Here is a 25,911-nt window from a genome sequence, read left to right on the forward strand (position 1 = left end):
CTCTCTCTCTCTCTCTCTCTCTCTCTCTCTCTCTCTCTCTCAATTCCAATTCAATTCAATTCAAAGGGGCTTTATTGGCATGGGAAACATACGTTTACATTGCCAAAGCAAGTGTGAAATAAAAACAAAAAATGTACGTACGTCTCTCTCTCTCTCTCTCTCTCTCTCTCTCTCACTCTCTCTCACTCTCTCTCCTCAACTTGATAGTCACAGGCGGCTTGTCCTCTTGCTCTCGTCACAGCCACGCAATTGGTTGGGGGGTGGGAGGGGGGTGCACGGTGGGTGACCGCGACCGTATGAATTGGTCGTTACAGGAATTATTCTTAATAGAGCCGACCGTGTTCGTCCTATAAAAGCAGCGCTGTCCGGAGAGCTCGCTTCATACTTTCCTTTTCTCAGGTGCGTCCTGCGGACAGAGAGGCGCGTTATGGAGCGCACTTTTAGGGAGCAGCTCTTCTTTCTTGTGTTGTGTCTGTCTGTTCTCAAGGGAGACTCCAGGTACATTGAGGTAAGTCTTCAGAAGATACTTTAAACTGGTTGTCAAGTTGGATTTTTTTTTTTTTTTAGCTTGTCAGCTGTACACAGATAAAAGCCCATGTGCCTGTTAAACTTTAGCCCTTCAAACATTTTGCACAGGACAACGAGATAACCAAAGAAGAATTATATTCATTCTTCAACTCGGAGCTCAAGAGAGAAATACCTGGGGAATTCATTTATCGCCGACCCTTACGTAAGTCTAAAATCTGTGCTTATATTCCTCCTCCCCAAACAGCGATAGACAAAGGATCAGCAGTTTGACGTGTTTTCAGGGATGATTTCAAGAAACTTGAATTTAACTTGAAGGGTTGTGTGTGTGTGTGTGTGTGTGTGTGTGTGTGTGTGTGTGTGACAGAGATAGATAGATAGATGGATAGAGAGAGGGAGAAAAAAGAGAGAGAGGCTATTTATTGTATTTTTACTTGTATTTGTATGTCTCTGTCGCTCTCTCTTTTTAAATCCAAAATTAAAAACGGATAATTTTTGAATGGGATATGCCAGACTTCTTGTACTGCTCTCTTACTCTCCCCCTCTCTCACTCTCCCTCTCTCTCTCTCTCTCTCTCCCTCTCCCTCCCTCTCCCTCTCCCCCTCTCTCCCTCAGGTTGTCTGGACATGGTTGCAGTGGAGGGTCAGTTCACCTTCACAGCAGAGCGGCCTCAGCTCAGCTGTGCTGCTTTCTTCATAGCAGAGCCCAATGAGGTGATCAGTGTGGATTACGGCAGCGCTGACATCGACTGCAGGGGAGGGGACTTCATCAAGGTAACCTGCCTTCTCCCCAAAACCCCTCTTGCCCCTGACATCCTGCACTAAACACCCCCCACCAGGTCTGCCTATAATCTCACCCAGTATCTGCTCTTGTATTTCAGCTCATACATCAAACTCTGATTTGAAAGATTGTTTTGTTAATGTCATCATTCTGTCAGACATAGAGCTTCAGTAGCAACATTGTCAGAAATGTTTTTCCCAATAATCTCCTTGTAATCCCCTGCTCAACTCCCAGTTTAAGGACACTGCTTCTTAGCTCTATTAGCTAATTCTGTGTACATTTAGCAGATGATGTCACTGATGGTGAAATGGTGATGGAGTTTATTGTGGCTTTGCGTGGTACAACCTATGTTTGATATATTGCAGCCTAATACCCCCGTCATTAGGCTGCATTTGCTTCTCTAAACTCAGAAACACTTCCTGATTAGACAAAAATCTCCTTTAATATAGCAAGGCTATTTATTGTCTATATAACCTGCTTACTTTAGGTAACCTGTCCTCGAGACACTTATCCATGTTGTACTGTCCTGCACAGGGTTGCTCTCTAAGTGCTTAACTTATCATGATAGATGATAGTCTAAATCTTAAATGCTGCGTTCACAGACCAAGATTTAACAAATGCACTCACGGTTTAAAAGTAATTATGATCTACTGATTCACTTTGGAGACCGAGATTAAATAAAGACGTGGATTACATCTCCCAGAAACCTGCAGAAATCAGTTTCGACTGAATATACAACCCTAGCTTCAGCATCTCCCTGTCAATGTGTCCCACAAAGGTGTTTGATGGCTGGGTGATGAAAGGAGAGAAGTTCCCCAGCTCTCAGGATCACCCTCTGCCTCTGTATGAGCGCTATGTGGACTACTGCGACTCAGGATCCCTAAGCAGGACTGTGCGCTCCTCGCAGAATGTGGCCATGGTCTACTTCCGCATTCACAACGCCGGCAGCAGCTTCACCCTCACTGTCAAGAAGCTCATCAACCCCTTCCGTGAGTAGACTGTCATGATCACTAAAAAAAAAATGCTTCAGCTTTCATCCCACTTTGGGACTCCTCTTCTATACTGTTTGTATGTAGAATGATCAGATTTGAACAGCAATTAATGTGTGTGATGGAGGCTAATACAAGGCTGGTAGGGTGCTTTATGACACTGAACCTAAATTCAGTTGTTAAATGTCTCTATTATAGCTATGTGATAAGCTTCAAAAATTGCCTTCACTTTTGCTTACATGATTCTTGACTTGAATTCTGTTGTCAACAGTTAATTTGTTTTAGTCATTTCAATAATTCAATAAATTTCAATAAAGTCATACATTTGGTTTCACAAACCTGTTCTAATCAACAGAAATCAAAAGATGGATCATTAAATAAGAGTTTTGTTGAGAGGTTTAGAAGATAAAGAGCATGAATTCACCTTTTGTGCCTTTTTAAGCTGGTACATGTAAAAAATGCAGAGCTGTTTGATATAAGTATGTATGGCATCCTTGCTTGTTTGCCAGTACATGTGCTTTGGCACTAATTTGCATATAGTGTGTTAGTGTGTGTGTGTGTGTGTGTGTGTGTGTGTGTGTGTGTGTGTGTCTCCGCGTAAGGACATCATGCCAACCCTCCTAACACGCCTCGTCTCCTTCTAGCCTGTAACGTCATCTCCCAGACACCAGAGGGCAGTTTTACAATGTTGATCCCCCAGCAACACAGGAACTGCAGCTTCTCTATCATATATCCTGTGGAGATCAAGATCTCAGAGTTCAGCCTCGGACACCACAACAACTTTCCCAAGGTGAACACAAACATCACTCAGTGCAAAATGCATAGCACTATGACAGCTTACCACTGATTTCCTTGCGAAATCTGCCCCTGCTGGTGCTCCTGCTTCTTCTACTCTACTTCTTCTACTACTAATCTGCTCTCTGATGTGAATAGCTCTCTCTGCATTGGTTATGTCCCTGACTATAAGTCTTCAGCCTCCCCCCCCCCCCCCCCCCCCCCCCACACACACACACACTCCCACCACATCCATCAGTCCTTAATAACTAATATAATCAGGGGTTAAAGTGCGTTCCGGCACCTTCGATTAATAAGTAAATAAATCTGATTGGCAGCTTCATACATAATAATGTCAAGCGAGTTCACAGGGTTGCCAACTCTCACGCATTGACCGTGAGACTCACGCAATTGACATTTTTCACACGCTCTCACGCCACAAGTCCATTTTCTCACGCAGTGAAAAATAATTTCATAACTGATAACGTCGCGGCGTGAAAAGAGACACTGACAGCGCACGGACAGACGAGACAGAGCAGCACCGTGCAGCAGAGAGTTATTCAGACCATCTGAATAGCGAGAAACATACACAAATCTATTATATTGTCATTTATTCCCATGCATGGTGCTCAGAGTAATGTCAGTCCGCGGCTCTTCTGCGTCTCTCCCTCTCCTCTCGCGCCGTGCGCACGCAGACAGGAGTGAGAGTGAGTTACTATGGTTACGGGGACGCTCTGTGTCTGTCGCTCTGAAACTTTCTCGCGATTCCCAATAATAGGTTTTTAGGTTAGTATGCCAATGCAAAATCATGAATGTAAGCACCTCAATGCTGAAATCTAGTAATATAACATAATTTTACATTTTTGGTTAACATTATACAGGGTTGCTGTTTCTTGACTTAATCCAAGGGGTTAGGTGGTGTAGAAATGCAGGAAATTTGTTTTAAATTACTATTTTTTTTCTGATCCCCCCACCAATTATGTATTTTACCCCCCCCCCCCCCCCCCCGGAAACAGGGTTCCCCCACCTGCCAAATCCCACTTTAACCCCTGAATATAATAGACCTATTTCGAAGGCACCTTTTTCTCCAAAATTTTGGATTGTGTGGTGTCTAAGCAAATCCAAAAAATAAATATTTAAAATTTTGAAAAATTTCAGGTTACAAAAAATCTCCTGATGAGTGCAGATTTCAGACTGGATACAATTGATAATGCTATTGTCAAATTGATACATATTGTGTAATTGATAACCTCAGGAATGGGCTTGGTATATCTGGGACTGCCCTGGCTGGCTGTCATTATACATGTCAAACTGAATGTTTCCAAACTCTGCTGGTGGTTCTTATGCTTCATTAATTATGTGTGGTGTGCCTCAAGGCCCAATCTTTGTGCCAGTACTGTTTTCTTTATATATGTGTTACCAATTGTCCACATTATTCATCTGCATAGCAACTTCTTGCACTGCTATGCTGACAATACTCAGCTGTATATCTCACAATTGGTTTGGCCGATGTTACAACTGTTGACTGACTAGTTGATGTCAAAGACTGGAAGTCTTAGAATTCTTTTACATATCACATTGTCATTTGTGTGTGTATTTTAACATCTCTGCATAGGCTAACTGTTAGTTTTAGAATTTATTCTAAGACTTATCTAATTACTTTTCAGGCTCAGCTTTAGCCCCTCCTAAACTTGAGCACAGCTTGAGAGACTGGCTATTTCAAAGTTGAGGCTAAAGCCCAGTGGTGAATGGGCCACTGCTGTCCTTGCCTATACACTTTGGGACACACTACATGACAAAGTTTGGGCTTACAAAATCAGTGTCAGCTTTTAAATAACTTCTAAAACATATTTTTACTGACGGGATTTACATAATTTAATTATATTTTATTTTCATTGTATACACCAGTATTAGTCTATAACCCTTTTATTGATTAATGTGTGCCATTTTTATTGTTTGCTTCATGTTATTGTATTTATTGCTCTCTTAATGTAAATCTTGTAACTTTGTAACACTTTGTTTTGATAAGTTCTACATAAACACAGTTTATCATTGCTATTATTTGTACTATTATTATCATTATTACTAATACTATTAGTACTGCTAAGCTATATGGACTTTAAGACACACACAGACACACTGGCCAAATATATACCAAAATTGTACTGAGTTAATTCACAGTGACAAAGTGCATGGCACTGGATTTAATAGTTTTTGATAGATAGTATTTGATGGTAAAGCCATGTGTTGCTCTCCACAGAGGTCCGTGACTGGATGTGCAGAATCAAGAGATTTTGTGGAATTGCTAGGAGGAAATGGCATCGACACGTCCAAGATGCTCCCTGTCGCAGACCTCTGCTACTCCTTCACCGGCCCCAGTGAGCACACACACCTCTCCCTGCCTCCCACATTACAGAACCTCTTGGTTGTACTAAAGGAACTGTAACCTATATTAAGCTTTTCTCTCCCTTGCCCTGCAGCTCATCTGAAGATAGGCTGTGACAACACGGTGGTGAGGATGGTTTCCAGCGGGAAGTTTGTCAACCAAGTGTCTTTCAGCTACCAGCTACTGGACCACCAGGAGCTCCAGAGGATCAAACTCAACAGCGTGGAAGATTTCTGTTTCAATGACTGATCCCAACAGGATCATAATTTGCCAAATGTATCATTTGACTGCAAACAGGAAAGCTTAATGGTTTTTATTTTATTTAAAAAAAAACACAGGTCCAGCTTGCCCCAAATGTTTACAAGCAATTCAAATGTAAACAAAGCATTAACCATTTTAAAGTACATTTAGGTTTAGCTGTCAAATACAGTCAGTCCCTGTATGAAAAGCTTACTCAATTTGTTTATCAGACAAAATGTCTTAAATCCAAAGACGTAAATATAAAAATTAAATTAGATCAACAAGTCATAGTGACACCACAGGAGGCGCTTTGTCCAAAATTCACAATGGGGCTTTAATTAAGAAATTAATTTATTTTTTCATTTTATTTTAACCTTCTTTAATTCGTTATATGATATGGTTGTTCAAGCATAATGAAGTGTTCTCTTGTGTTTGCTGGAACTGCTATTGTTTTTCCTTCCTGTTTGTGTACAATACAGTATGTTTGTTTATTGAGATGAGACTGAAGAAACTGTCATATGACATATTAAGTTTATAGTCAACATTCTTTAAAAGGGATGGTGCTAAAATGAATGTTTCCTTCTATTTATTTTGTTAAATGATACATATGGACGTGCTGTGTCATTTCCCGCCACATATAACATAGGAGGCAATAGGTAAAGTATTCAATATACTACAGAAAAGCTGTTATGCATATTTATTTGTATAAAAACTTTTTTTGTAATAAAATTAAACTGCATGACAAAGCACTCAATTATGGTTTTGTTGTCTTTTCCATTTTGCTCTATTTCTCAGAAATGTGATTCCTAATATAGTTGTGGAGAAACTCACAACAGAGATACACCACCACATCTCCACTGGTAAACTGATTCAAGACTGATTCAAGACAATTTGAAACAATTTACATTCTTTGTCCTACAAAGAGAGATGCAGAAGGTTAATATGAATATGCTTCAATAGTAGGCTAGTTAATTTTAACAGCTCTATAAGGCATTTGTCTACATGCAGAGCACAGTTACAAAAGCAATTCCTTTCAAGTCTCTTGGTCCTCCTCAGGTGTCATTCCTCATTCTACAACAGCTTGATTTTCCTGTAATTGATACAGTTTCATGTTCATTGGGATGCAATGTGTCACCATCCAACAAGATAGCACAGTATCACAGCAAGTTCTGGAGAGCGAGAATTGAACATTTCAAGGCTATGTGGGTAATCTGCCCTATTCTGAGAAAATGACAGTTTATCAGTTGAATTATTACAGTTTATGTGGATTAAATAGGAATAATGAACATAGATATCGTCACAAATGTAATTATGTATGCATATTATGTTCTAAGGAAATGTCTGCAAATATGTCTGCTTGTTATGTGCAGTGCACCATTAGATTAATTTCAACATAATGAACAGCATAGGAGGTATTCATTGCTCCACCTTTCAAGACATATAGCTTGACACCACAATATCTGTATGTTCAGCATATTGAAGTGTGCTGAAATAATGTGCCAACACTTCTGTCAAGCAGGAAACAATACATGTCTACAAACTTTAAAGGCACATTTTCTGATTTAAGTTGAAATGTTTGAGTGGCAAAGCATGGGAAATCAAAACTGAGTGTGACCTGAGAGTGCCATTTTCACATTTTATGGAAAAACAAGATGAAATCTACAATATGATGTATCAATGTCAGAGAAAAAATAGGGACTTTATTGACAAAGACTTGCAAGCCTTTTTAGATCCTCTCATTGTAGTTCAGTAGTAGCCAGATGTCAGTCATTGACACTAGCACACTACTTTTTTTTTTTTTTTTTTTACCTTTATTTTACCAGGTTGTCTCATTGAGATGCAATCTCCTTTTCAAGAGAGACCTGGTCAATAATAAAATAACAATAAATGTGATTTGTGAAGATGTGGGCGTATTGATTGTCTTTCAATTTATAGATCATGAAATACTAATCTGAGCTCAATTCATGAGGATTTTCTTTGACAAAGAGGAAATATGGATGGGAGTTATGCGAGCCAAACAGTGTGAGAGCAAATCACAGTGATGTCTGTGAAGATATAGATATAGATATATATACTGTATATATTTGATATAATCGTTTGATAAATTATGTCTCACCAACTCCATTCAGGTTTTCAGGGCCATATGCCACCTCATCATCTCCTCTGATGGTGTCTCTTTCTCCCTCTCTACAGGATGGCTGTGTGTGGTACGCCACCCCTCACCATCTCTAGAGAGAGAGCAGCAGGCAATATCTCTGAAAATTATGGTTCAAATGGTCCCAACCAGTGATTAAAGGTCTGCAGGTGTATTATCATTGTCAGACACCTGCAGCCCAGCCAGTGTTGAAGAAGTATCTGATAAGGACCAAGGTCCTTCCAGGAGGAAGTGGTGTGTGCATGTGTGTATGCGTGTGTGTGTGTGTGTGTGTGTGTGTGTGTGTGTGTGTGTGTGTGTGTGTGAGTGTGTGTGTTGCTGTGGTGATATCATGGCTCCTGTCATCCTCCATTGGTCTTGCACTAATTGAAATTGGCATAGTACAGGTGAAGAATGGATACAGAGCAATTGTGCAGCTGTCCAATTCAGAGTCTAAAAGCGATAGTTTAAGGGTTTTTTTCAGTGTCACTGGGGCTGAAAAAATATTTATGAGAAAAAGTTGTTCTCTAAAGATAGTTATATTGTGAAACAGTTTCAGAGATGTTGTTGTAAAAGAATTGTGTTGTGTTATATATTGCATTCTGGACTGATGATGGGCGATGATGATTCTATTGAGCTAAACCGAGGCACAGGCTATTACTCTACAGACTGGGAAAACTCAATCAAGCTTGACATTTAGATCTGGCCTTTCTGGGAGGAAAACTATCAATAATCTGTCAGTCACTCAGCAGGTACTACAATTTTGAAAATTAGTGTCTCTCAAAAGTACACACTCATATTCATGAAGTGCAAATTATTTGTTGCTTTAGTAGTAGGAAATAGTGGAGGAAAGAGAGTCAACTGCATTTCAGTAACTTCACTTATATGTGTGTGTGGTGAATCAGAGACAATTAGGGACATTATATGTATATGTCTGAATAATAATTTTGTATAAGATGCAAGATGTTTGGATGGACACCGTTTTCACTTGATTGACTTCATTGACTTACAAATCTTCACAATGATCTGACAGAGAGTGTGTCAAATTATTTGAATAGCACTCGTCCAGCGCTGTTCAGATATTGATTAAATCAAGAATTCTCTATTTTTTTATGAAAGTACTACAAATGTAATGGCCGGGGCCTTCATTTGCTGTTTTCTGGGTCTTGGGCCACCCATCATTTTAAATAAATAAATCTAATATTTTTGGATTGGTTTAACACAGAATCATTCATTACTACATAGTGGTAGAGAGATCAAACAGAATACCTATTCTCTCAATATATCCTATCATTGGGCTAATTTGCATAGGCTATATCTGTTGAATTATTGAGATTTTCAGAGCACAACAAGGTAAAATAAAACAATGTCAGAATATCAATTTCAATATCAAGTTTTCTATGGAGATCCATTTACGGCCATGATATATTCATTAATATAGTGTTCATGTTTAAATCATGCTTAAGTCATTTTATTATAATGCATCTATATCTGGCCTGCAACTCTTCCAGTTAAATAAGGATTGCATCACCATATGTATTATTGTAGTACTTATCAGGTGCTTAGATTTCCTTTTACTCTCTGATTTGTATGAATGGAGAGTCCTGTTACTCCAGTGGGTCACATTTTTCTTCTTCTTCTTCCATGCTTCCTTAGCCACCATCAGCCCAGAGAGATAATATCCCTTTCTCCTTGATGTGTGACGTCTTTGCCCCCTCCACTGTTTTTTTTCTTTTTATCCCCAACATCCCCCTGCTAGAGCGACACCGACCGGGTCAGGAGAGTGACACAGATGTACACTCATATTCTTTCTCTATATTGCAGCACACAAATCACTGTGGAAGTCATAGAGTATGGTATGAATCACCGGGGCCGTTATAAGTGATGCAAAGCCCATCCAAACCTTTTCGTTCCAGTGTGGGAGACAGATTAGGCGGTACAATGCCAAACGGCACTATGCGGTGCAGATAAGGGCTGCATGGTGGCATTTTTCACTGTCGTCTTGGCATCATCCCCCGAGGGATGACCAAACTGTTTTCCGGGGTAAACCGAGCTGCTCTGGAAAATCTGGCCCTTCACGTGTTGTTTGTAATAGGATCATCTTCCATCTGTCACTGAACAGCGCTAAAGGTGGAAAAAAAAACACAATGAAGGTGTTTCTCAGGTGATTGTCATTGTCTCTCTTCCTGCTAAAAGACAAAAAAAAAATTGTGGAGTTGTACATTGTTATAGCCTAAATTTGGGGGGAGGGCCTTAAGCGTTACATGTTTTTGCCTCTGCTGCTGTATCATTGCCTTTTTGTGTGGGACACAGCAGAAACACTCATAGACAGAGACACACACATTCAAAGACACGAACAACGCAGACATATGCACACACACACTACAAAAACAGATATGCCATGTACAATATATTATGCTCCTCTGAACACCATTTTCCATGTTCCTCGTTAACACTTGCAGCTGTGTACCTTCGAACATGACTGAGCATACCGCTGCTTAGTGTAGTGAGCTGCATGAAGGACAAAATGCTCTATTCAAGAGGGCACAGGGCAAAACCACTTCAGTTTTCATATCCTCAGTGGAGGCTGTGTAGGTTATCGAGGCAGTGTTGATGATAAGTTTAAAGGTTCCTCACTTTTCCTAGTCGTGCTACAGTACGGGCTACAGCCCATAAAATTGGTTTCTTAAAGTGGATACACCCCTAATACACACACACACACACACACACAGGTCACTCCAAATGAGGAGTTATGACACAGACAGTGACGCACAAGGTGACGGAAGGCAGAGTGGACAGCATGTGGGAGATAAGGCCTCGGGGCACATTTTAAAGACGTTCTTTGCAGGTAGCTGCATTTGGACGAGAGGCACCTGAAAGTGAGGAGAAAATGTCCTGAGCCTAAAGTAGGGTGTTAGCAAGCCAAAATGAAATGTTAATATTATGTGCTGTAAGTTTGTAAATGTACATGTAGAACTTCTCTAGAAGCATTTCTCCTCATCTTATCCATCCTTCCCTCCCTCCTTCTCTCTTTCATTCCTTCCACTTACTGAACATTTCTTTTTCTTATCCAGTTCATGGTGATAATGATGATATTAACATCTATGTTTTTTTTTTCAGGTTGTCTTTTGTGTGTGATGCTCATTTTTATCAATTTATCACCTTTGCCCTGTCCGTTCCTTTCATTTTCTCTACTCTCCCTTCGTCCCCTTCATATATTCTTCCTCTCCTACTTATTTATATCACACCTCTTGACACCCCATGCTCGTTCTCTCCATCTCTCAGGTGTCAAAGAAGTACATGAACCTCATCTTTTTTCTGCTTGTCACATTGATCTTTTTTTCTGTCTGACCATCAGTGTCTCTGGTCAGAATTCCCCTCCTGACTCCAGAGTGCCTGATGCGTCGTTTTGCCATTCAGCGCTCTCATCCATCACCGTACATTCTGCCCGCTGAAAACTGTGTGTATGTGCATTTCATATACAAGCATCTTTGTCTAAAACGTTTCTCCACAGCATCCTTTAAGCAATTCTGCATCCCTGTGTCTTAAATATCACATCTGCTTCAGAACTTTTCATGTGGTGTATACTACTGTCTGTCCTTCAGAGGGCTGCCTGTGCTATTTCTGTCATTTATTAACACTCACATGATATGACAATCATCCATAGGAAACTGTATCAGAGGTAGTCACAACAGGCAACTCAAACTTTTCCATCTTTACTGAGAAAAACCCCTCATTCTGGAGTGTGTGCGTATGGTGAAGGTGGGGAGAGGGGTCGACAAACGTAGGGCTGAGGATATAAATATCCACATTTCAAATCTATAAAATGGTATTTACGATTGATTGCAACCTTTTCTAAATTGAACAAAAAAAACATAATTACTGCATTGCATCTTCCCACAGGAGATAGGATAATTATCCTGCTCAATTACAGCCAATCAAGGCAAAGTGCTAGCGGTGAGGATTTGTGCAAGCACCATCTGCGGAGGATTCATATGAAGCATCACATTGTACGGGAAGGATTTTTTTTTTTTCAGTCATTTTCCTTCCACGTCACAGCTGAGAATGTCACCGCAAATAATTTTACAGTTTGGTATTTTGGGAAGGGGACGTACAGAGGAAACCCTAACAAATGACAGTCTACAGTTGTGTCCTCTCAAGGTGAAAATATCATTTCTGCTCGAGGGGAAGACATGTGTCATTGTGATTGGCAGGTGCTGCTGGACCCAGGTGGTCTGTGCGTATTGGGATCGCCATGCGTCATCAAGACATGATACACAGTCACTTCCCAAAAGCACAACCTCTCTCCTTGAGATATGGCCGGTAAGTGGAAGCTGAGAGTGAGAGAACACATGCAGGACGACTGCACTGGCGGAGACTCACACACGCTTGATGTCTCACACACACACACACAAGACACACACACATGCAAGTGCCCAAACAAATGCAATACAAGCTGTACGTTACAGTGACTGTTGATGCTTAAGTAATTGTAATTTATTTTCCTAGATAAGTTGTCATATTCCAAGTCATTCATGAAAGTCAAATATTGTTGGACAACAGATTGGCGATCATACTTTTAAAATGATTTGATATTTGATAGCAAATAAATTTCATGAAAAAATTTGTCACACAAACAGATTTTCTGATACAACACACAACATTAAAAAGCATGAACACATTAGGGAGGGGAAATATATAAGGAAAATGTTACAGACAGTATACAGTAAAACCCATATCACTGAAACAGAAGGTAAAAGATTGGCTTACATAATGTACCTGTATTTATTTTTCTATTATTCTGAAATGTTTGAGGACAACATGAGGAAAACAGGCTTGTGTCCTTGGGGAATGGAGACAATCTGGCAGCAAGACTGACAAGGGAGCAAAATGTTTCCTACTAGCAGCATCATCAGGGTGTGACGATGACTAAAAGAGGCCAAAATGAAATGTTTCACTTTTGACATTTGAAATCTACGAGGAAGGACAGTCTCAGCAAGGACACTTGACAAAAAAATAACAAATGACAGATGGTTAAAAAAAAATAAAAAATGTTTTAGATGACTTAGAGAAATCTTTTTAAAGGGAAATACCACTGAATTTCAGCCATGTTATTCCTAAGAGAGTCTGATCGGCAATAGTGAACATTTTACACCGTCTTTCATAGACAAAACCAAGTGAGAAGAGTTTTTACCTTTTTTTGTGATGACACACAGCTCCATACAAAATGAAAAAGGTGACAGTGACAACACCCAGAATCATTTTCTGGGGAAAAGGGCACTGTCCATTTTCTGGTATAGAAGCAGTAACACCAGTCTAATACAAATTCTTAAATTGTTGTGAATCCTGTATTTATTGCACTATATATATAGTATTTTATGTAATGCCATTGTTTAACTTTTGAAAAGATACGTCATCAAAGTGAATATTTGACAAATGAAGTTGATAAAGGCTTTTGGTTGGTTTCTGTTGGTCTACTTGGTTTTCTTCTTCTGCTGCTCTTGGAAGAAGTCGTTGCAGGCGACAGTGAGGGCGGCCACCAGCACAACAAACTCATTGAAATCCACCTCGTTGTCTTTATTAGAGTCCAGGTCATTCATGATCTTCTCCACCAGCATTGGGTCCTTCTGAGACTGGACACAAAACGGAAGAGAAAAGAACATTAATCCAACAAGCAACCAGCCTTTATCCTATCAGGTCCTATGATGGAGATGGTGACGATGAGGATGATGTCACGTCTTTTAATGCCTCATCTGCATAATGGTAAATTTGACTTGTCTAATCCAATTTTATTGACTGTTCCTAGCTCTTGAGCAATTAGAAGTACTTGCAGCACATACTAGACTTTAGTCAGGATACAGAAAATGTCAATCTGTCCAGCTGAGCAACATCTGAGGAGACACCACACGCCTGTCATTTGATTGTTATTGGAGCATAATATTGACTGTTACACTGCCCAAGGCTCTGTCTAAACCTGCCATTCATGTCCAGTGGAGACCAGAGTGACGCTGCTGTTAAATGACCCGTGAGCTGCAGCTGATCACACAAGCCCTTTATTGCATCTCTCGTCACTCCAGGATTGAGAGACAAGACATCTTTTTCCATTTCCACTCTCTCACCTCCAAGGCAGTAGTGATCTTTATGTTGTGGCACTCTGTCATGGCTAGCCAGGCAGCAGGGTGAACGATTGAGAGATAATGGACATAGGAAGCAACGATGAAATTTGAACTGAAAGTCAAAAAATGACCCTAAGTTTTGCCATTATACATTTAAACAGAGTAATAATAAACTCAACTACACAAAACATTTTAGCATAGGTTAAATGTAAATCCAACCCAAAACGAATTCAAACTTATATAACTGATATGTTTTTTGTTTTTTGATTCAGAAAATATCACCGCTGCCCACAAATACATTCCATGTAGTTTTGATTTTTAATGGTCAAAAGACTCAAATTCCTTGAGCACCACCTCAACATTGTTATCCACTAGCTAAAGGATTGTATAAGAATTAAAGTTGACCAAATATATCACAAATAAAATGAAAACACATAAACAAAAACCTGCACATCATATCAGTAAGAATTTTGGTGTTCATAGCTCAAACTTTATTTTTTATTTTTCACCTTTATCCAGGCAAAGTCGACTGAGCACGCTTGCCCTTTTCCAGCAAAACCCTCCTCCACATTCAAACATATTAAATATTAAAAATATTCACACCTGCCCAGTACAACCCAAGGTTATTAGACTAAAACTAAACCAAAACTAACACTGAACTAAAGCTTGTAAATGTTTTTAGTTTTCATCTTTTTGTTTATGTGCAGGGTAAAAGAGAATACATTTTGGATGGATAATGTTTGGCCCCATCTGGTGGCCCTGTATTATTATTTTTAGCTAAATGATCTGAATTTAGATTGCTGTTGAGTCTGCTAGAACATTTCATTTGAGCAGCATGAAGCCGAGTGGTCCAAACTTTGAGTTAGTTGAGGATGTATTGAAACATTAATGTAATTAGATTTAAAAAGCATGGTCTGTTGTTTATATTACACAATACCTGTTGAAAACATATATATAATACCTGTTCTGAGCTTTAAAAAAAATACCACCCTTACCAAAAATACTAAAACTAGGACTGACGGTAAATAAAAAACGAAACTAAAATTAAACATTTGTTACAAAAAAATAAATAAATAAATAAACCAAAACTACCAAACTAACAATGAAAAATAACTGAAACCAAACTGAAATAGAAATGAAAATTGAAAACTAAATAAAAATAAAAACAAATCCCAAACTATAATAACCCTTTTACAACCATATTCTTACTGTCAGCCACTGGGAGCTGCCCAGTACAACTACAGTCTTATGCTGCTGGTCGCTTGTTGTTGAGGAAGGTGAGAGCATTACTCATTCTCTTTCCTCACCTGTCCGGGGATCAAACCGGTGACCATCCAGTCACAAGCTTCTCTAACCTCCACTGCTGCCACCCCCATCTGGGTAGATCTCCCAAACTAAACAATATATATCCTAAAATAAGTCCTAATCCATGAAGAGCTGATTTAGGAATGCCTAAGTTTCAAGTTAGGGGAAACTGATACCGAGTGTTGGTCTCACTGGGGAACAGCCTCTTCTCAGAGGTGACTATTGCCCATGGGGATGCGATGACATCACGGGGGTGTCTATATTTGGAGGCGATATGGGCCACTGATGATGATGTGTGAGCACCTGAGGCTTCCATCCACATGAGGGAGGACAAGTGAAAAGGAAAAAAAGATGAAGGCACCAGAGATTTAACTCTTAGGCCTTGGCTTTGCTTGATGTCTAGGTCTCAATCATTTGAACAGGCAGACCTGCACCACTGCTATCATAGAGGCACAGGGGCCGGTGCTTATCTGAAATGGCTTCATCTATCTCTTTCTCTCCGTCCTATATTTTCCAGACGGTTATGATGTGAGAGCCAGCAGCAGTTACAGTTTGACAGCAGGACTGCAGTCAACAAGAAAACAATTTCCTACAACGGGGTCAAAACAGTCTTGATTGTTTAAATCGTTTGAAAGCATGGTTGTCTAATTTAATTTTTAAATGAGTCAATAGCAAGGCATCAGCCTGCACTAAAGCCCTTAATAAGCAAATCAGCATGATTACTGCTGCTCATGATGGATCAATTGGGGAAACGATGAGAGATGAAAAGGTCACACTCTAGTAAACCAAAGCATTCCCAGTAATCAACATGTTCACTGTAATGATGGTCAGATGTCTTCAGGGAAGCAATCTCTCTATTCAAGCTAACGGATTCATCAAAAGTTTATCAAACAGCAAATGTGTAAAATTGCGAGGACATATTCTGAGAGAGTATGGGATATCTCATCCTACTTGTTCTATCATAGTTGCTTAGCTCACTTATACTACATCTGAATTGCTCCATTAAGCGGAAGACTGGAAAAACAACTGTGACACAACTGTGAGACAAAAGAGGGAAGCCGGTATAGACCTCTCACACCAACAAGCCTCATTTTTTTCAAGTGTACTTAGTGTGAGATATGAGAAGGTTCTCCACCAATTTGCTAAGGCCCTCTTAAATTCTAACAAAGATTATAATAAATAAAAAAAAACACCCTGATTAGTGGAAGAAACTAATACTAATACTGTTGAAATGTCTACTTTACCGTGAGGAAGTCGGTGAGCTCACTGTTCAGGAGTTGCTTTAACTCCCCCTTGTTGAGTTTGTATTTGTCTCCGTCGTTTCCAGAGTAGTTGTAGAAAACTGTTATCAGCGCGTCCATGGCACCCTCGAGCTGGCTTGGCATGCTGATGGAGGATGAGAAACTGCCTTCTGAACTGCTCAGTATGGGTGCAACACTCTTAAATGAAGACTTTTTATCACTACAAGTTACAAATGATGACAATTCAACCACCACTAATAAATTAAACCATCAAGTACAACATACTGTAGCAGACTTTACAACAAAAGACTGAAGAAAAACTCATTATATACCACAATTGACTATATTACCAATCTATAAAACCACAATCATGTAATTATATCTGTCTGTAACCCTTAATCATGGAGCAAACAGCTAGAGTGGCAGAGGTGCCTTACCTGGTCGGAGTCCGGTACAAATGTGATGAGAGACACTGCAGCACAGCTTGTTTATTAGGAAATGAGGAGCAGCTAAGTGGGCCATCCTCTATCTTTGTATTAATTAATTCCACAGGTGAGACGCCCATGGTAACCGTCTTCCTTTCCAGGTTTTAATCAATGCTGCTGTGTGAAAAACAAAACATGTACCTGTGTAACCTTGGAGCCCCATGTGTATTCATCAGGTTCAAACACCGAGCCGTGTGTGTGCCCCACGTGTGTGAATCACCAGATGTGATTTCAGCATGCTGCAATACTGTATCAGAGAGGAAACGGGTGAACACCTCTCTACACGTCAGAGAACTCTGCGTATATTCATCTCAGACAGAGGGGAACATGGAGAAGCTGATTAAGAGCTATTGTCAGATGTGTTCACCTACTGTGAATCTTTGTCCTGCAATGCTACAGGCATTTTGTACACCTTTCCTCTGCTTTATATTTCACCCTATAATGATACAAACCATTTCTACATGCATATATCTTTGCGTATGGGCCATGAAAACACAGTTCCATTATTAACATGCGAGGGATATATTGATTACATGATTCTGTATCTTGGTTTGGCTGCATATTGCCTTGTGCTTACATGGCCCCATAGACTCTGAATGAGGTAATGTGTCTGTGTTTAAATGGACAAATGAAATGGACATTTTTGGAAAATTATGGCAGCCATCTTGTATACTACAAGAGAAAATACTAACTAGAATACATTTTGATGGGGTTCTATTTCGCCCAGCAAATACTTGACATGGGTCGACAGTCCACATGCCTAGACGGTAGACGGTTCTGTACCCTAATGGTTCTATTGAATCAGAAGCCCATGTACTCTTACACTGTGAACTCTAGAGACATTCGTTCTGAATGATTTTTTCAACTTTCAAACCATGTTGCAAATTTTAATGAGTACGATGATTTAAATAAATTGTGTGTAGTTTTAGCTGGTAAATATTGTATCCACGAATGTGCCAAAGCTTGCCACCTCATACTCAACAGAAGACGTTCATTCATGAGTGTCTAAATTTTATAATGCAATACTAAGATTGTTTTATATCCTTTGTGTATCTAAGATATTTGCAAACTACATGACCCTCCTTAATAAAACCCTCCATAAATTCAACGCTAAATGATTGCCTATACAAAAAGTGGAAAACTGCGTACGCCCATGTCACTGGAATGGCATGTTTTAGTGACATGAACAAGCTGCTGCCCTCACACCATTATCACCACAATGTTCCATATTTGCTTGTATTTTATTTCTCACTTAAGGCATACTGAGCAGGATTTTCCCCCTTGAAATAATATAAACTCATCCAAAAATTATCCTACTCAATCATTAGGCTACTTATGGCCCATTGGTAGTGTGTGACAGTGTGTGTGTCTGCAGAGAGCCTGCTGCCTTCTGCCTGGATTTTCTCCTTTCTGACTGTTCGGGACGTTTCTGGGCATCGACCTTTTGGCAGCAGGTGTGTGCGGCTGCAACCAAAACCACTGCTGAAACGTTTTATATCTAAAAGCCACGCCGGCTACGGTAGTGGTCCGAACTCTAATCATGTTGGAACTCTAATACAGAGTAACTCAGAGTTAGTGTGTATCGTGTATCCAACAGGTGAAAGCCAACCCCAGATTCAAAACCCATTTTCAAAAGTTTGTTTACTATAACTGGCTGAAACATCCTACACACTTAAAAATACAGCTGTAACAATTTCCTGTTGACTCACTACTCCTTCACTCCTCTCAACTGCAACCGTCCACACATTCTGTTTGGCTCTGATGATTGGTTTCTGATTGGTTAGCAACAGGCCAGTGAGGCCTCCAAATAGTCTAATAATCTTCTGCACATGCATAGTGCATGCACAGTATCAAGTGCAATTCTCCAGCAGATGTGTGTTTGATTTATAGTGTGTAAGCAGTAGAAAACAGTAGAAATATTACAGCTTTCTGTAGTTTCGTTTTTCCTTTGAGGGATTCAGGCAGTAAAACCAAGACACCAGGCTGACTTGTTTTCCTGGTAGAATTTTACCTCATATTTTGGGATAATAAAAACAACCTGACATTAGTTTTCAATTGTATGTAGAGGGAAGGACGATTAATGAGTGCATTGGAGTGCTGTAATCCTGCTATTCAAAGGAAAAAGCAGAGGAGAGCATAGTTCTATTTTTTAACATTAACACAGATATTCACTCAAGAGCACACACACACACACACACAGCAAGAAGAGGGCTAACCTGCAACATATGAGACAATATACCTTGCAGCACCTAAAGGATGCCATGGCAACAACCACCCCAAACGCATTTCCTTACCCCTCAACATGAGCATTAGCTTGCCACCCCAAATCTTGAGTGTGTACCTGTGTATGTGTAGAAACATCCTATGTCTATGTAAGATATGAGGATATATTGAAGCAGATTTTTTTTTTTTTTTTTTAATTGGTAGCTTTTGATCATGCCAGTTCTGAAAAGTAAATTCCAAATACACTAGATCTTATTTTAGATATTGCACATCATAGCTCACTTTTGCACTCATTGTTTTATAATTACCCTTCTATCCATTCACCATTATGTGATAACCCACAACATCACTGACTTCAAACTGTGCATACATGTGCTTGCTTGTTAGCGCAGACATTCATATATTTTCACGCTGAGTTTAAGTTCTATAAATTTCACCATGTGCTTGGAAATTGTCACGTGCAATTTTCAGGGTTTAGCATCAGCAAAGTTACATAAATAAAATCCTTTGTCATTTTGAACCCAACAGTCCTATTCTTCTCAAATGGGATTTTGTCTCCAGGGGCTTTGTGTCATAACTGACAGTGGAGAATAAGGCTTTATTTAGCCCCGGCCCCCGAAGACCACACCTGAGGGATGTTGGTTATCAGGTGTGCCCATAACTTTTCCTCCACTCCGAGCCACTGCCACAGAGAAAATTATTTTCCATCTATTAAGGTGATGAAATTGTTTCCCTCACAGCTGCTAATGCCACATGCTGTGGAAGGTGACCCATTGGCGACACCCCCTCAACCCCCCCCCCACCTCAAAGACCCAATGAGATGTTTTAAAATTACTGAATTACCACAGAATCCATAACTCAGTGAGGTATAGATTTATTTTAGATTTCAGCATGGGGTTTGAGTGCTAATAGCAGTGCATAATACCAAATTTCAAAAACGTCCCTCGAGTGTGTGGAACGGGTCTGAGTCTGAGCTCACAATTCTGAAATTGTGAGCAAATTGTGTCCCACATCCAAAGGTATCTTTATTTCTGTCTGACTATGAAGTGGTTCCATATCTGTTAAATAGAATTTTTCATCAAAAGTAGAGGCTGTTGCTGGGACACTTTATCTCAGTGATACTTGTCCACCCTCTAGAGGTTAAAAAGCAGCAGTGAATAGATATAAACAACAACCATCTTTCTGGAAGATGAAAATGTTGATTATTCAGAGATGAAGAGCTTACTGACCTCCTGCAATCCTAAAGATCAAAAAGGCCAAATATTTTTACTTTTGGTTTTCATTCAGTACAACTAATTGCCTTGTGAATTTGGTGGTCTCACATCTAAAATCATTCCTCCTGCCTTAATAATAAACTTTATTTGTAATGGATACTGATTACACATTCAGTTATTCCTGCTAACTTCTGTGAAGTAACATGTAAATATTTTGTTTGGTTGAAAAAACTAAAAAACAAATCTTTATTCCATGTTCATAAACTGTCATATCTGCATACATCAACTTAAGAAAAGATTTTGAAATGTAATTATTCTTACTTTTACAGTAGAACAAACAGGGAATTCTAGATTGTATCTTCCTCTGGATTGCAGTATTACCAATCTATTTTTGTGTGTTGGGTGTGGAAGCATTGGTGAGGTGGGGCAGGAGGGCAGGATTCATTGGTCCAATCTTAAACCAAAAACGCTGTCACTCAGGCCAGCAATAATATTTTATGGGGTCTGAATGAATGATATCTTTGAACGGGCTATACATTTTTGGCAGTGCAAAAAATCAAATTTTAACAGAATTAATTCTGGAATACAATAGTAAATATGAACTCATTCACATATGGGTGTAACCACAGTGTACTAACAAAAAACAACATCTATCTAGCAACTTTGTTGTATAGCTCTGATTAAATTTGACATTAGCTAGCCATTGTACCATGAGAAATGTGCTGATAAAGATGATGTCCAGAAACGTCAGACAGTCAAGAAAAGACACAGCAGAGGTGAATTTTGTGTGTGGAAATCTTCATGTTTTCTATGGGTGACTTGACGGAGATCTGGATCTTTCACAGAACCATTTTGAGGAGTGCCAATGGTGTGCATGTTCCATATTTATCACGAGCTAGCTATTCTGCCAGTGAATGCTGCCCTTTCTCCACTTCTCTATTTCTCATGTGTTTATTTTTGTACTCTTTTAAATAGAAATAGAAAGACACAGCAGGTGTGATCAACTTTTAACTATTTTGGTCGTGTTGAGGCAGAATCATTTTTCACTGGTACAGAAAAGGGTTCCAAATGGGATCTTTGCAGAGGAAAATAGTTCTACCAAGAACTATCTTTTTTTTTTTTCACTTGAAAAACCCTATTTTTCTAAGAGAGGGTTCTTGGTCATTCTTTGGAAGTCGAGAAGGCTACTACATACAGTAGAATGAATCCCCCCCCAACCCATAATTTATCAAAATAACCTTGTTTTTCAAAGGACAGAGGTTTTTTTTCTCTATTGAGAAAGTAGCAGAACAATACAAAGTAGGGGAGATATGGGGGAAAACGGCCAGCAGGATTTGATCACAGGGCAACAGGGGTACAGATCATTTAGAGGCGGGTAATAACTACTAGCCTAGCGAGCTAGACCTCTCATCCAGCTGTAGCTGGAAGGTGACAGTCTAGAAACCTGGGGCCGTACTAACAAAGCTTCCTAGTGCTAAGAGTTGGTCCAAGCGGTGAAATTCTAATATAAATATAAAAGCTATTCACAAAGCATCTTAGCCCTTAAGAGAGCTCCTAGGGTGAAAAACTGTTAAGAGTAGAGAGGAGGACTTTTAGGTGGCTTATGAGTTTCTTACAGTGAGCAGAGGATAAAATGGCTGAAAGACGCAGAGGCAGGAGAAATGTTGTCCAAACACTGAATGACAGTGAGTTAGTTAAACTCTAAACGCTTGATCTCATTAAGATGCACTCACATCTCCCACTCAAGAAAGTACCACTATTACACCATTAATGCTATTATTATTATGAAAGTCAACACAATGTTAAGATATTTGGCAACAGGCAAAATGCAACAGTACAGCAGTGATGATTTAGGTCTATGCAACCGCATGACAGAATAATCACACAAACAGTTACAGCTCTTTCACAGCCTCATATTGTGATGCAAATTATTTAATTCCCACTAGATGTGAGCCAACAAAAAATCATTTATGGATATAGCAGATTTTCACGGTATTGTCAGGTTCACTGATGGGACAGACGTCCGCATCATCGACAATATACTCTTGTTCAACAACCCTACTTATATAAGCTTGCCAATATAGTCCATAAATCATACTAATACGACTAAGTCTTGAGCCATTTTCACCAAATCTTAACATCAAATTGGTAAAGTCATAATAACATTACTGCATCCACCCAAATAAAGGCATCACGCATCAGCCTGTGAGGACTGTACAAGTACTAAAAAGTACAGCTACGTTTTCAAAGATTTTGTCAAAATCATTAGGTTGCTCTAACTATTGATTAAACAAGGATTTTCATTTTTGACAGTACAAGTAAACCACACTTTAATATAGTGTGTGATTATCTTGTGTGATTCCTTGTGTGCATTCTGGATGACTAAAAGAGGCGTGTTGAGATTTTTCTTGATCAACCAATGACAGCGTCTAAAAGAGAGCATCATACCTAGCAACGGGGTCAACCACCTCCTCACTAAGATAAAAGTTCTTGTCCATTCCTTGCTTTCTTTGCACATATTTACCATTCAATGCATTGTAATCCCATAGTTGGACGCATGCAAGTGATATGAATATAATGTCACTACTGAAAAGCTAATCTTGGAACATTTGAAAAAAATCAGTTTGGGCTTGAACCGTTATATATTTATTTGAATCCGCTTGCTTTGTGACCCATACATGGTGTTCACCTGCAGAAGTTTTAGGAACTAACATTTGTTTTATTGTCTAGATATGTTAACATCTCAAAAAACATGTTTTAGCGTTCACAGCAGCTGCAAACACGTACGTTGTCGTAAAAGATGACCCTTTCTAGTTCAAGTTAATTTCAAGTCCATTTATTAATAACACAACAAAATGATGTCATACACTGAGTGTGAGTGTGTAATAGGTGTCGGGATGGACAGCAGCATGGACGATGACAATGAGGCAGAGGGAAACATGATGCGGAGGAGAGATGGGAACGTCTACAGGAACTAGAGCAGCACCCACATCCACCGGCAGGTAGAAACACAGCATGGGTCTGAAAGAGAGGAGAGACAAGCAGTCAGACACACACACTCAGAGAGACATTGAGCCACAAACACAGACAGCAGACAGAGAGTTTCTCTGTTAATGCTGTCTAAGCTAAGGTAGGAGAAAAGTAACTCCAGGCTGTACAGCATTGCCCGCCATGTTTGTTTTTGTTGACAATGCCTCCTCCTCACCTACTCACCTGCTTTTGCTTAGGATAATGATGAGCTAGCTTGACAGTACTGGTTCTTAAAAGTGTCTGGTGCATTACTACAAAGTGTAACCAGTTGAGTTGTCATGGCGACCAAGCAAACCCCTTAACAACAGTAATGTATTGAGTGCAGTTTAATTCCCCATTTGAGTATACAGTAGTTTAGTTGACAAGGTACTGCAGGTTGCTTGTTGCAACAAGTGTTAACTGGAGGTAACTATCCTCCCAATGTGTTAGAGAATACTTAGAGGAAAATAATCACAACTATCCCTTAATATGACACCAAAATGTTGTGTACCTTATTACAGGAGCAGCTTTCTCAGCAGGTCACTCTTCTCTGCAACTGCATGAAGGCCTCCAGGTGGTCCTGTGAAAGCTTGCTCCTGAGTCCTGAGTCTCCTGAGTGTTTTTGATGAACTTCAGCGTTGAAAATGTACGCTTACAGGCCACTTGGGTGATGGACAGAGTGAGCAGTCATGGCATTTTCAATCTGCTCCACTGCACAGCTAGGCTTTTCAGCTCATAGCGTAAGTTTTCAACTGTTGCCCTGTTGTCAGACTTCAGGAAACACTTGCTGAGCTGACTGTGGAAGAGCAGTTGATATGACCTGGGAGAAGTTTCTAGGATCTAGAACAGCTAGATCTACATACAGAGTCCCATGAGTGAGAAATCTTCTGTGGATGGTCTCAATAACTGTGTCCATAATTTGATTGTGGACAGCGACCTCATAAGATTTCTCTGCATCTGTTATTCTCTCGTTGTGGGCCATCTGTCCTGACAAGTTTGTCTTCTTCCTTGACCTTTTCTGCGGCAGTGTGATCTCCACTACGAGTTCTGTCTCCTATATCCTGAGGTATATTTGGGTGAGCTACTTTCTATTGGTGCCATCCTTGCACCAGAAAGTTTTCAACTAGATGAGTTGCCTTTCGTTGAGGGTGGTCCTTGAAAAACAACTTGAAGTTGTCTGGTGTGGGACGAGTGAAGCAATTTATATCAACAGGGGGGCTCTCCTCCTGTTGCTGACGCACCCTGGCTCTGTCTGTCTGGACAGAGGACAGGACTTGCTGTCTTCCTGTCTCTCACTGATTGCAATGCTGTGCTGCTCTGCAGATGCTGGACTTAGCTGACCCTGGACAAGAGATTAAGAATTTGTGAGGGTCAAACACAACAAATGTACAAAGTCAGGTTTTAGCCCTAACTACACTTGTATTTGCTAGCTAACATTGGCTCCCACTCCATGTGTCTGAAAGCTAGCATCGTTGTAAAATAAAGCATGAAACTTTGAAGTTTAGATCTTTGGCGAGCTACATCACTACAAGACATAAAATCTAAGTGATGTTGTATTATACCATCGGGCGATTATTTTGACTTAGTACAGCTTCTACAAGCGTCCCAGCTTGTCCCTGTCAAAGCTATGGGAGTGAAGTGTCTCCTGGTAATTACAGTGTCTCCAGCTAGAATGCTGAATCAGCAGCTTGGTTAATAATGTTACTCTGGACTGAGCTTGCTACATTGTTGTTAACATTAGCCAGCTTTCAAGATAATGGCAAAAAAATTATCATAATGTTTAGCTAACATTTAAATACAGAAACACCACGTGTGGGGCACACTCACCTAGGCCCTATCCCTCTCTCTCTCCCTCTCTCTCTCTCTCTCTCTCTCTCTCTCTCTCTCGGTTCAGACCGGATGTCTAGTGGCCGTGTTGAACGATGTCGCCCGGCTGGACGCTTCACACCGGAAGTGTATTTTTCTGCGCCCGGTCAGCAGCTCTCCTGCACTAGAGGAGGAGAAATACACCGTGGAAACAGGCTGTAGACACAATGCTGACACAATGCTGACAGCTCACTGTACTTTTCCACATCAGGGATTAACTTTATATCATCTGTCTCCTTCACTTTCTCCCTTTCTTCACAGACTCCTGTATCAAAGCAGTCACGTTTATTTGTTTAGGATTTTTCGGCCATGACTTGTGATCAGGCAATCATTAGGAAAGCCAAGGGGACCTAGATGTCTCTCTCTCTCTCTCTCTCTCTCTCTCTCACTCTCTCTCTCTCTCTCTCTCTCTCGACAGTAACAAATTCAGCTGATGATATGAAGGATCTATCGTTACTGTCATGAATCAACAGACAGACTTGTCTGTGAATGTGAACATAGCCACTGAACCTGCATGCAGTCTCTTTTTAAAATGAATCACTTCCAGAGTAACATTCATTTTCTCTCGTTTCCATTTAGCTGCGGGATCGCTGGAGAAAAATGAGACTTACACTTCACATTGGG

The 25,911-nt window shown here is 40.0% G+C and overlaps 2 protein-coding genes across 3 annotated transcripts; one reads left to right on the forward strand and one right to left on the reverse strand.

The window, feature by feature from the left end:
* The first annotated feature begins 427 nt into the window (after positions 1–427).
* crhbp (corticotropin releasing hormone binding protein) lies at positions 428–5,703 on the forward strand. Of its 2 annotated transcripts, none has more exons than XM_071901756.2 (7): positions 428–508; positions 616–730; positions 1,141–1,298; positions 2,084–2,294; positions 2,939–3,084; positions 5,329–5,446; positions 5,549–5,703. In XM_071901756.2, exons 1-7 carry the CDS (start codon positions 428–430, stop codon positions 5,701–5,703), a joined length of 984 nt encoding a protein of 327 aa, XP_071757857.1. The 2 variants fall into 2 exon arrangements, with proteins under 2 accessions (XP_071757857.1, XP_071757858.1); XM_071901757.2 differs by having other exon boundaries at positions 637–730.
* A 7,599-nt stretch (positions 5,704–13,302) lies between these two features.
* Positions 13,303–16,634, reverse strand: s100z (S100 calcium binding protein Z). The gene is made up of 2 exons (XM_071901726.1): positions 16,494–16,634; positions 13,303–13,461 (listed from the first exon to the last, which is right to left on the reverse strand). Exons 1-2 carry the CDS (start codon positions 16,632–16,634, stop codon positions 13,303–13,305), a joined length of 300 nt encoding a protein of 99 aa, XP_071757827.1.
* Positions 16,635–25,911: the final 9,277 nt, after the last annotated feature.

This window comes from Centroberyx gerrardi, chromosome 2, assembly GCF_048128805.1.
Source record: "Centroberyx gerrardi isolate f3 chromosome 2, fCenGer3.hap1.cur.20231027, whole genome shotgun sequence".
In the NCBI taxonomy this organism is placed as follows: domain Eukaryota; kingdom Metazoa; phylum Chordata; class Actinopteri; order Beryciformes; family Berycidae; genus Centroberyx; species Centroberyx gerrardi.

Excerpts from the sequence above, each read along its gene's own strand:
- s100z (XM_071901726.1), bottom strand. The coding sequence starts at position 16,634 with ATGCCAAGCCAGCTCGAGGGTGCCATGGACGCGCTGATAACAGTTTTC. Across the intron at positions 13,462-16,493 it reads AGCTCACCGACTTCCTCACG|TCTCAGAAGGACCCAATGCT; the intron begins GTAAAGTAGACA and ends TTTTGTGTCCAG.
- crhbp (XM_071901756.2), top strand. The coding sequence starts at position 428 with ATGGAGCGCACTTTTAGGGAGCAGCTCTTCTTTCTTGTGTTGTGTCTG. Across the intron at positions 731-1,140 it reads CATTTATCGCCGACCCTTAC|GTTGTCTGGACATGGTTGCA; the intron begins GTAAGTCTAAAA and ends TCTCTCCCTCAG. Across the intron at positions 3,085-5,328 it reads ACCACAACAACTTTCCCAAG|AGGTCCGTGACTGGATGTGC; the intron begins GTGAACACAAAC and ends TGCTCTCCACAG.